This window comes from Anomaloglossus baeobatrachus, chromosome 6, assembly GCF_048569485.1.
Source record: "Anomaloglossus baeobatrachus isolate aAnoBae1 chromosome 6, aAnoBae1.hap1, whole genome shotgun sequence".
Lineage (NCBI taxonomy): Eukaryota > Metazoa > Chordata > Amphibia > Anura > Aromobatidae > Anomaloglossus > Anomaloglossus baeobatrachus.
Window position 1 is genome coordinate 75807646 of NC_134358.1, and position 11820 is coordinate 75819465.

General features: G+C 44.8%; 1 protein-coding gene across 1 annotated transcript in view; it reads left to right on the top strand.

Annotated features, from left to right (window-relative positions):
- Positions 1-11520, top strand: part of LOC142243818 (putative C-mannosyltransferase DPY19L4) — a 72088-nt gene extending 60568 nt beyond the window's left edge. The window contains exons 19-22 of the mRNA XM_075316022.1: positions 1793-1875; positions 4861-4993; positions 10690-10845; positions 11356-11520. Of these exons, the coding sequence (XP_075172137.1) occupies positions 1793-1875; positions 4861-4993; positions 10690-10845; positions 11356-11520 (537 nt within the window). The remainder of the gene's footprint in view (positions 1-1792; positions 1876-4860; positions 4994-10689; positions 10846-11355) is intronic.
- Positions 11521-11820: the final 300 nt, after the last annotated feature.

An 11820-nucleotide genomic window follows, 5' to 3' on the forward strand; every position in this document is an offset into this window, starting at 1 on the left:
CCGCAGCCTCGGCTGCGACCGCTGAGCCGCTCTGGTCCGGGCTCATGTGTCGGTGGCTCAAGCGCCTCCGGACCCGGGGGTCACGTCGCTCTGGAAGGGTGTAGTGGTGGTGCACGCAGGGGTGGTGGGGTGGTTGTGTTGTAAAGTTCATGACGCCACCCATGGGTTGTGGTGATGGTGGACACCACCGCTGCGGTGACAGTATGGGTACTCCCAGGAGCGGTGTAGGGGCGCAGCTAGCGGTTGACCCCCTCCGTGGGTAGGGGATGTTGGGCCCGATTGGCGAGGGGCTGGGGTGCAGGGTGGCGGTGCGGTGCCTGAGGACACTGGTGTAATCACTCTGATACAAGACACTGGAGGCGCAGCCGGCTGCAGTTTCTCCAGATAGGTTGGTAATGTCCGCCTTTCTCCTGTACCTGTATGTGATCTTGGCTACTGGTAGCCTGCACCCCGGCGTATAGGTGTCGTAGGAGCCCGTCTGCCCGCAGACGCTGGCCCCTTGGATCTCTGGCCTCTGGCGGTGGCTCCTATCCTGACTGGTTGGGTTGTTGCCTTCAATCGGGACTTAGGTGGGCATGAACCCCTTGAGGTCCAGACCGCAATCAGGTGATTTGACTATGGTGATGGCTTATAGCCTAGTTCAGGGTCTGAGTACTCTGCCTGGTGCTCCGGTATCCAGTTGGCTCCCCGGTTTGGTTCCGGCGGGCCACTACACTGTCCCTTACGGTTCCAGCAGTCGTATTCCAGGTCTCCTGCAGGCAGCCACTACTGTCTGCCTGCCTGATCTGGGGTCCTAGGCTCCAACCCAGGCCCCAAGCAGAACTGTGCTCCTCTCTATCCAAACTCTAGCTCTCTTCTCTCTCTACTTTTGTTTTCCTGCCTCAGGCCAGCAGACTCCTCGGGGGGCGTGTGTATCTGCCTGACTCTTCCCACCTGGTGTACCTATCTGCCTCCCTCAATCAGGTCTTTTGGTTGACTCATGGTACCGTGTGTGTGTGTGTGTGTGTGTGTGTGTGTGTGTGTGTGTGTGTGTGTGTGTGTGTGTGTGTGTCCCCTGGGGTGTCCAGGGCGTCACACTAGCGTGTCTGCATGCCCGCTCTCCGCTTCAGACTGACATGTGTTCTCCTCTATTGCTGCTCTCTGACACTTTAGCTTCCAGCCCCTCTAGCTGAGATGTGGAGGAATGCCCCCCTCTTGGGTCTCCCCAAGGGTCCCCTCTAGCGTGTGTGGGAGACCTGATTGCTATGTGTCTGTGCGTACACACCCTACTCAACCTTTAGGATTACCTGTTTGCACTCACCCAGCATGGGTGCAGTACTCAGTGGTGCCTGACCAGGTCAGGGGCGCCACACATCCACAATCTGAAGAGCAAAAGGGTGGGGTTTTTGGGTTTCTGCTCATTGCACAAGTTACCAGCCACCTCCTGTAGTTCTAGTAGTGGCCGACTTCCTAGGCAATGAGTGCAGGGCTTTCAAGCTCTGCCATAGGACATGGAGGCACTGCTCCAGCCAGATAAAGTTATTCAGGAGCGCACTGCCTCCATTACTAGGAAGCAGGGCGGAAAGAGCTGAGCGCTTCAGAGTTGTTGGATTCCTAATCTTTGGTAATGAGCTTGCCCTCTGACTTCAGGTTTAAATCGCAGATCTAATGGTCTTGTTATCCAGCTATGTAATCCAATTTGTGGTTTTATCATGCTACCATGGTGTGCAATGTTAGTCTAAGCTTTCCATGTTGCACCTCTTGTTTGGGACCACAGGACCATCAGGTCTTCTGCCATTTTTGTCTTCTGCAGTATTTACCCAGGATAGTTGAAGAATCAATAGATCTGGAGGAGCGCTATGAGTCTGATGTGGTGGAGGTCATGAACTGGATACAGTAAGTTGGTAACGTGCTGTACATCTGAACTTGATATGTCAGTCACCAGCTAGTGAAGGCACGTCTGCATGTGACTCCTTGGCAGCCAGAACAAGGAAGTAATACAGTGGGTACAGAAAGTATTCAGACCCTTTTTGGTTTTTTCACTTTGTGTCATTGCAGCTATCTTGCAAATTCAAAAGTTCGTGTTTTTTGTTTTTTTTTGTTTTCTCAATGTACTCTGCACCCCATCGTGACAAAAAACAAATGTAGAAATTTTTGCAAACTTTATAAAGAACTGAAATGTCATGTGGTCATAAGTATTCAGACCCTATGCTCAGTACTGAGTAGAAGCACCCTCCTTTTGAGCTAGTTTCACAATGAGTCTTGGGAATGATGCAACAAGTTTTTCACACCTGGATTTGGGGATCCTCTGCTATTATTCCTTGCAGATCCTCTCCATTTCCGTCAGGTTGGGTGGTGAACGTTGGACGGCATTTTCAGGTCTCTCCAGAGATTCTTAATTTGGGTTTAGGTCAGGGCTCTGGCTGGGTCGGTCAAGAATGGTCAGAGTTGTTCTGAAGCCACTGGATTGTTAATTTAGCTGTGTGCTTAGGGTCATTGTCTTGTGGAAGGTGAACCTTTTGGCCAAGTCTGAGGTCCAGAGCACTCTGGAAGAGGGTTTTCTTCTAGGATATCTCTGTACTTGGCCGCATTCATCTTCCCTTTCAAATGCAACCAGTCGTCCTGTCACTGCAGCTGAGAACCCCATAGCATGATGCTGCCACCACCATGTTTCACTGTTGGGATTGTATTGGGCAGGTGATGAGCAGTGCCTGGTTTTCTCCACACGTACCACTTAAACTTTTTGGTGAGAATTCTAGCTTTGTCTCATCAGACCAGAGAATCTTATTTCTCAGTCTGGGAGTCCTTTTACATGTGGGTGTTTTTTTTTGTTTGGTTTTTTTTTTTTTTTTTTTTTTTTGGGCAAACTATGCAGGCTATTATGTCTTGCTCTGAGAGGCTTCTGTCTGCCACTCTGCTATAAAAGCCCGACTGGTGGAGGGCTGCAGTGATAGTTGACTTTTTGCAACTTTCTCCCATCTCACTACTGCATCTCTGGAGCTCAGCCACAGTGATCTTGGGGTTCTTCTTTACGTCTCACCACTGCTCTTGTCCCACGATTGCTCAGTTTAGCTGGACGGCCAGGTCTAAGAGTTCTGGTGGTCCAAAACCTCTTCCATTTAAGTATTATGGAGGCCATTGTGCTCTTGGGGACCTTGAGTACTGCAGAAATTCTTTTGTAACCTTTGCCAGATCTGTGCCTTGCCACAATTCTGTCTGAACTCCTTGGGCAGTTCCTTTGACCTCCATGTTTCTCATGTGGTCTGACATGCACGGTGTGGTCTTATATAGACAGGTGTGCCTTTCCAGATCAAGTTTTATCAGTTTAAACACAGCTGGATTTCATGGGACAAATTCTTAGCCAGGGACGCCTGAAATCGTTTACACAAATGCAGGATGAGTTTGTACTGGTACCACCCAAGTGGGGATATCCCAAACGGTTGGCGCATGCAGTGGTGGCTCAGGGGGTTAAGCAATCATTGCTGGTACAGGCAGACCTAGTACTGAAATGATTCCTCTTGTGAGTCCACTACTACACACATCTACTATATATAGGGACCTACTGCATACATATTTTCTTGATCACCCTGTAAACACTAGGACTAAATGGGAGGGAGAGAGACTGGATCACTGAGGTATGGGATAGTGTTTTGGAATACATACCGAAATTATCAATGAGTGAACCAGCAAAATTATCCCACCTCTACGTGGTGCATAGGGCATATAGATCTCCGCTAATTGTGTAAAATGGGTTTGAGGAGTAACTCCGACTGTCCTAGATGTAATGGAGAAGATGCCGGCGTTTTCCACATGATGTGGATGTGCCCCAGGTTGGCACCCTTTTGGATAACTGTTCTTAATAGAATAGAAGGGACTTAGAGATGTAAACTTCCCAGACAACCCCTGGTATGTCTTCTAGGTTATGTGGTAGAAATTGAGTAGATCACAATTTTAAAATGGTGATAGCCAGACTGCTGTATGCGGCAAGGAAAGTAATTGCCAAACACTGGATGCAGGGGGACCCACCGACTAGAGGGGAATTTGTCGCATATGTTAATCATATTGTTCGAATGGAGAGAAGCATATATGAGAAAAGGAAACAACTTGCACTTTTTGATTGTGGAATCCGTGGTTGCAATATGGATAAATATTAGAGTTGGGAGATATTGGACTATAGGCAGAGATAGTTCTATACATTCCAATATATGCTATTGAAGGGTTAAAATGTAAGATCTTTGATATTGATATGGGCAATATGTACGCTGAGTGGGAGGGGATGTTGGGGAGGGAAAGTTTATAGTTCTGCTCGTTATTGCTATAAATATAACACCTGTTTTGTATACTTGGTGAAAAATATAAATGTATCTGATTTAAAAAAAAAACACAGCTGCACTCCAATGAAGGAGTAGAACATCTTGAGGAGCACAAGAAAATGGACAGCATGTGACTTAAATATGAGTGTCTGAGCAAAAAGTCTGAATACTTATGACCATGTGACATTTCAGTTTTTCTTGGTTTAAAAAAAAATTGCAAAAATTGCTACATTTCTGTTTTCTGTCAAGATGGGGTGAAGAGTGCACATTGAGAAATTAACTTTTTTTTTAATTTACCAAATGCCTGCAACAAAACCGTGAAAAATTTTAAAGGGGTCTGAATACTTTCCGTACCCACTAAGTGAGCACTACCGTAATTAAGAGCAGTTGCATGCTTGGATGGCCACCACTCAAGCACTTCAGTATAATGGAAGCCTAATGGGGAGGTCTTCAGCATCTTTCTAGAAAACCTCAAAATACTGAATTTTCCCACTAACTTCTATTATACTCCTATTGTACAAGAGTAAAGCCCACCCAAGCAGTTCCTGACACATCTCTCCTTCTCTAGGACTCTGGCCCCTGCTACAGCGGTGTTTGCTGGAAGCCCTGCAATGATGGGAGCTATAAAACTCTGCACTGGACGGATGGTGACCAGCTTACCAGTTTACAATGATGAAGAGCTGAATAAGAGAAATGAAGATGTAATTAGAAAGTTTCTAGCTTTTGTGTTTTAAAAAAAAAAAAAAAAAAATTTATTGCAGTTTTCAGAATCCTTACAATGTCTAACATTTGAACAAGAATAAATTCACCATACCAATTTACCCACCCTTTTCTTAACCAACCCTCTTTTATTACCACTTTATCCCCCCCAACATTTTTAATACACAGAACACCAGGTATAAGTCGCGAAAGAACACACAGCTCCTCTATATTCTGATTCCCGTTTGAAGCCCTATTTCTCTGAAAACCTCATCTCGCCCTACTGTCGTGTCTCTACTGCGTGTGTATTTTCAGCTTTCCCAATGTGCCTTGCAAGTCTCCCAGTAGATACCATTCCGTATTAGTGAAAGGAGATACCACTTTCCGTATTTCTGCAACTCCATACCGTTGTACTATAAATCTCTTCCATTTTTTAAAAGTTTCCCGTTAGTTCGTCCTTATTTCTTTCGGCTTCCAACTGTTCAATATTGAGCAGCTTTTTAATCTGATTGACCACCTCTTCCTCTGATGGAACAGATTCCTCGAGCCATCTGCGTAGTAGGGCCTTTTTTCCCTATCATAGCAATATTATGAAAGAGTCTTGGAATCGTGGTCCCCCGTGTATCTCCTCCTCCTTCCTTTTCTTTAGTCCTGTGGTGGAAAATCCATAACAATGGGTCTAGTGCCATTTCCACTTCCCATACTTTTTCTAGAAGTGTCTTCATTTTTCCCCAAAATTTCTGACTTTCTGGGCACTGCCAAATCCCGTGGTATAAGTCCGTTTTCGGCTGCTTACATTTGGGGCAATGTTCTATTTTATTCATCGTCTGCTTGGTGGGGATGTTAAAACCATAAATTGCTCTGTGCATTAATCTAAACTGTGTCCCTCCAGCCCTCATTAATCACCTCCTTCCTCATCCTCCTCCATCCCTGCTGTATCTTTTCCCCTGCCTCTGTATCTTTTAGTTGTCGTGCCCATGCTCCCCAGACCTGGTCCGAGTGCAGTGGTACCAGTGCTGTTCTCAGATCTTTGTACAGGGAGGAGATAGTAATCTCCTGTTTATCCTTCATTATAAATTGGTCCATTTCATTCATTACCTGTTCTTTTCTAACATCCCTCAATAGTCCCATTATTCCCTTTTCCACCTGTTTGTATTGTATGATTTGGAATGGGGAAAGCCCGTACCTGTTCACAATCTCCTCAAGGGTCAACCACCTATGTTCCGTTTCATGGAGCAGATCCTTCACCCCACCGATCCCCTTATTTCTCCATTCTAGAAATGGTTTGTTTTCCCTCCCTGCTGGAAATTCCGGAAGACTCCAGATATTTAGGTATTTGGAGATTCGCCAGGACAGGTTAAACTTTTTCCTCACTGCTTTCCACGCCATTATCGTATCCCTACATACCAGGGAGTGCTTAATTTTCCTCGGAATATTGGCCAATGACGTGTGTAATATTGCCCCCAAGTCCCATGGTCTACAGTACTCACTTTCCAATTTTATGTTAGACTGGCTGAGGAAGACCAATAGCTATTCTATTACGTGCCTCATCAAGCATGCAAGGTTGTAGCCTCTCACATTTGGCATCTTGATTCCTCCCTTTTCCAGTGGTAGCATTAGTTTTTCCACCCTAATTCTTGGTCTTTTTCTCTTCCAGAGGAAGCTTGTAAATGCTTTATTCAGTCTATTTACATTCGCATGTTTCAATAATATAGGGATAGTCTGCATTGGGTATAGTAGCTTCGAGAAACTCATCATTTTTAAGAGGTGGTTTCTACCTAGCAGGGGTAGCGGCAGCCCCTCCCACATCTTTAGCTCTCGTTCTATTTTCTGTATCAGCGGTTTGAAGTTTAATTCATAAATCGAGGCCGGCTGGCGTCCCATCTGGATCCCCAGGTATTTAAGGTGAGTTTTTTGCTATCGGTATCCCACATATGTTATCCCCTATTCCATAGGTTTTCAGGGATGACATGGTTCGCTCATTCAGAAACAGTATTTCACATTTTGTCTTGTTCAATTTAAAACCTGCCATAGACCCAAATCTCTATCTGTTGTATTGTTTTTAAAAGGTCATTCTGTGGTCTAGTCATGAATAATATATCGTCCGCGAATAGAACTGAATGTACTTTTTCCGTTCCAATGTTAATGCCCGCAAAGCAATCTCCTCCATTGATCAGTTTTGATAATGGCTCAATGGCTAGATTGAACAAGAGGAGACAGCGGGCACCCCTGTCTTGTCCCTTTGGTCAAAGAAAAGGGTCGTGACAAAAATCCGGGTGTCGCCACTCTTGCCTGAGGGTTTGCATATAGTATACCTATAAATGTTCTGAATGCTCCCCTGAAGCCCATATTATCTAAGACTGTTTCCAGCCATGGCCACTGCACATTATCAAACGCTTTTTCAGCATCTAACGTGATCATGGCTGGCAACTCCCCTCCTTGTAGATTCCTGTGTCTGATGGTGTCCATTACTATCATGGCCTTTCTTACGTTCGTCACGGCTGCTCTCCCCTTTACAAACCCCGATTGGGCGGGAGAAATTAGCCTTGGTAATACCTCTGCCAATCGATTGGCCATCAATTTGGCCACTAGTTTAAGGTCTTGGTTGATTAGTGAGATTGGTCTATAATTCGTTGGATTGTCCAAATTTTTGTCTCCCTTGGGTAAAAGTTTTATATATGCAGTGTTAAGGTGGCTAGACATTCCCGTACCCCCTAACATTTTATTAAACATACGTGTCAGCGTTGGTGATATTTCCTCCTTTAGTACTTTATAGAATTCCCCATTGAACCCGTCAGGCCCTGGTGCTTTATGTATACTCAGTTCTCCTATTGTTGTTTGCACTTCCTCTATTGTGATGTCCGCGTTCAGTCTAGTCAGTTCGTCCTCGGTTATTTGTGTAAGTCCTAATGTCTTTAGCCACTCCCTCCCTCCTCCATTTTCATCCCCCTTGCTATAGTTTGGCATAGTATTCCCCCAAGATCTGGTTGATCTCCTGCGGATTCGTCGATTTGGTCCCATCCTGTCTTGTCATACTAGCTATTAACGTCAACGGTCGTCTTCCGCCAGGTTAGCCAGCAGTTTACCTGCCTTATTGCCAAATCGGTGCAAGTCAACCTCCTGTTGGGACCTTACTAGTTCTTCTCGTTTTCCTACCCACATGTCAAACTCTTGTTTTGCTTCCTTCCACTCTTCTTTTGCTTTTTGGGATTTGTTTTCTAGGTACCTTGTGTATTTCTCTCTCAAACTAGTGCTTGCCTCCTGGTAATGTTTTTGCGTCTGTTTCCTGATTTTTGGCTACATGCCCCATCAGTCTCCCCCTTAATACTACTTTCGCTGTTTCCCAGAATAGCATTGCCTCTTCCTCGTGCCCGCTGTTAGTGCCGCAATATTCCTCCCACCACTCCTTTTTATTGTTTTAATAAAATCTTTATCTTTGAGTAAGAATGATGGAAATCTCCATATATAATCCGAGCCCCTCTGTATTCTGTCATTTAAGTCTAAGGTCACCGGGCTGTGGTTGGATATAACAATGTTCTCTGTCTACATCCTTGACCCTGTGCCAGTCTTTGGTCTACTAACATAAAGTCAATCCTTGACCATGCGTCGTGTGGGTGTGAGTAGTGTGTAAATTCACGTTCATATGGGTGTTGCGTTCTCAAACTGTCCTGCAGATTTGTGTCTTCCAGTAATTTGGCCATCAAACCCTTTGTATTCCTACTCTGCCTACCTTGTTCCTTGCCATACCTCCTATCCTCCTCTTTCGAAACTACTGCATTAAAATCTCCCCCCACGATCTTATTTGGGTCTACATCCACTCCCAATTTGTTGGTGATAAAGTCAAAGAAGGCTTTTTGTTCGTCATTAGGGGCGTATATAGTGTGTATGCTAAACTCTCCCTGCGGGCTAGTTAATTTGATATGTATGTACCTCCCACCATCATCACTGTCTTGGGACACTATTTCGTGAGTAAAGTGTTTGTTTATTAAGATCATTACCCCTGCCTTCCTTCCCTGGGATCCCGACCCGACTACCGCCCCCACCCATAATTTTTGCATACGAAAAATCCCCTTTTTGCAGGTGGGTCTCCTGCAGTAGTGCGAGATCTACCTTCAGTCTTTTAAGGTGTTGTAATATCATCATGCGCTTATGTGGAGACTTCAAACCTTTTACGTTCCAAGTGACTAATTTAACCATTATCCCAACATCTCGGGACATTTATGTCGCTATATGTTCTCACTTGTGTGTGTCTTGGCGCCTTTCCCTGGTCTTTTCCCTGCCTTAACTCCGCTGCGTACTGACAACTATGTATTGCCTTGTGTCCCCTTCTTGGCATGAACTATAAACCTGTTGGCTACCCCCCAACTGACCTCAGTTTTTTCTTTCGTTGTGCTTATAGCGTTGCTTTCCCTGAACCCAACTATTCAACCTAAATCTATTGTCAACTAACAACCCCTCAACTGCCCCCCCCCCCCCCCCCCCCGCCTTTACAATCAATCGTCTCGTCACTTCCATTTTTTTTCTGTGATGCTCCTGGCTCCGCAATCCCCTCTCAGCCTACTGATTCACATTAACATATAGCCTGTCCCCCGTTGTTCTGTTATCTAACACACCAGAGCAAGGCCTTCCTGGTAAATGGCCGTGCCAGCATACAATACTCCCTCCCTCATTGCCCATACCTATTATTATTTGTTGCCTCTGGTCTCAATTTCACTTCACCTCCCATCAGCATGTGACCTGGCTACCAGAAGAGCTCTTTATCAGTAGATACTAAAGAGAGAAACCCGGTCCCCCATAGATGTTAGGATCCCCTACACCCCTGGGGGGGCAGGGCGCCTTGGTCCATATAGATTGAAGAGGCGAGGGGAACTGAAGAGAAAAAGGAAAAGCCTAAAAGAGGGGGGGGGAAGAGTAAGTAGGAAGAGTAAGTAGAAAGTTTCTAGCTTTTACTTAAACGTTTATGTAGTTAAAGGCCCAAAACCTTAAACGGTCAAGCCCACCAATATTGCCACTTGGTCAATGGTCTTTGGTGTATGTGTAGGGGAGGGAGAGGCCCAACTCCCTGAACAGATGCTGCTGAGGATACACCCTGCTTTATTCCAGACTGATCGTGATATAGAGTTGTCTGGCAGTGGTCTCATAGAGCATGAGCAATTGGCAAACCGAGCACTCCCGCATGGGAAGGTCAGGCAAGATGGCTGGGTTGACCCACCAGCCAATACTAAGGAGTAGGGTGACTTTAAACTGCAACCCGGACTTTTTTTTTTTTTTTTTTTTTTTTTTTTTTTTGTGGTGAGGAAAGGCTGAGTGTTTAGTAACTTCATGTTTCTTGCCCACTAGAGGGAACCAGTTCCCTGAGTGATCAATAGCACATCAAGCTTGAGGGGATCTGCTAGAGCGCCTGAAAGAATTCTGCCTGCACATGGCTAATTACTTGCAGGCTGGTATGAACCCACTGCAGACCACCATAGGGTTTAATGCAAGAGCCAACCCCTCCCCAACATTAAGTAAATGAGAACATTTATTGCATGGTCACCAAAGTCCTCCAGAAAATAAGTGCTCCTACAGAGCACCTTTCCATTTTATGGCTTATTGTATTAAGACCCCCCTTTCCCCTATTTTATGACTCTATATAAAATGGCTTTATATTCACAAAGCAACCACATGATTTTATTTTTTTTTTTCTTCCCTCTTCCAGATGTATCAGCTCTATAGTATGAGGTCTGCAGAGGACATCTACAAGATCCTGACCACCTACAAAGCCAGCTACATGGTGCTCGAAGAGTCCATCTGCAGCGAGCACTTTAAACTGAACTGCAGAGTAAAAGATCTGCTGGATATTGGAAATGGCCATGTAAGGAAATATATTTTGTCTGTGTGTCTCCAATCTGGCTGTCAGTGGTGGTTAGTCTTATAGCTGCAATGCTCCTAAAATTGTCTCTTCAGGAACGAAGGAGACACTCTAGTGCTACCTATTGGAAGTGGCAATCCTAAAAGTGGCCTTTTAAACAAGCCTTTTCATATGACCTAGGATTTATGCCAGATCAGTTCTGATCTGGAATAAATCCTAGGTCATATGAAAAGGCTTGTTTAAAGGGCCACTTTTGACTTTTAGGATATATACTTCAAATAGGTGGCACTAGACTGTCTCCTTCCTCCCTGATGAGACCTCTATTATATCTACACATACAAATGATCACAAATCTGAGCCACCACTTTCCCTCTACCAGGTTAAAACTCTTTCACCAAAATTTACTTTCATTTAACATTTGTTGGTAAACTCTACCAAAAAAAGTTGGATCAATTGCTACGAAAAAGGTGTAATTTGAGGCTGTACTCATTCACAATTTCTCTGTACTGACAGGTGATGAGTGAAGATGAGGACATCTTTGCCTACTCAGAATACAGACGATTCTGCCACGAAATCAAAATGAACTATTCGCCATATGTGAACTACTTCACCCGGGTGTACTGGAACAGATCCTACTGTATATATAAAATTAACACCATCATATCGTTCCAGTCCTGACACTCGGACTGAGGACTCCTGCGTTACTTTCTGCACCAATCCTCCCCTACCTGCAGAACGGACAGTTTTAATCCCTGATGTTGTTGGATATGACAGCCCTGTTTCAGGAGCCCGACCTACAAAAGCCCAAAGATGCTCCTGATGATGGATTTCATTTCACTTCATCAGTTTTTAACTTATGCAAAACTTTTTTTAATTATTTTTACAACTTTTTAAAGCGGGTGTTTTTTATCTATGCAACTGTAAACCAGTGTTTTCTTATGAATTATTCTGTTCCTCTTGTGAATGTAATACATTTCC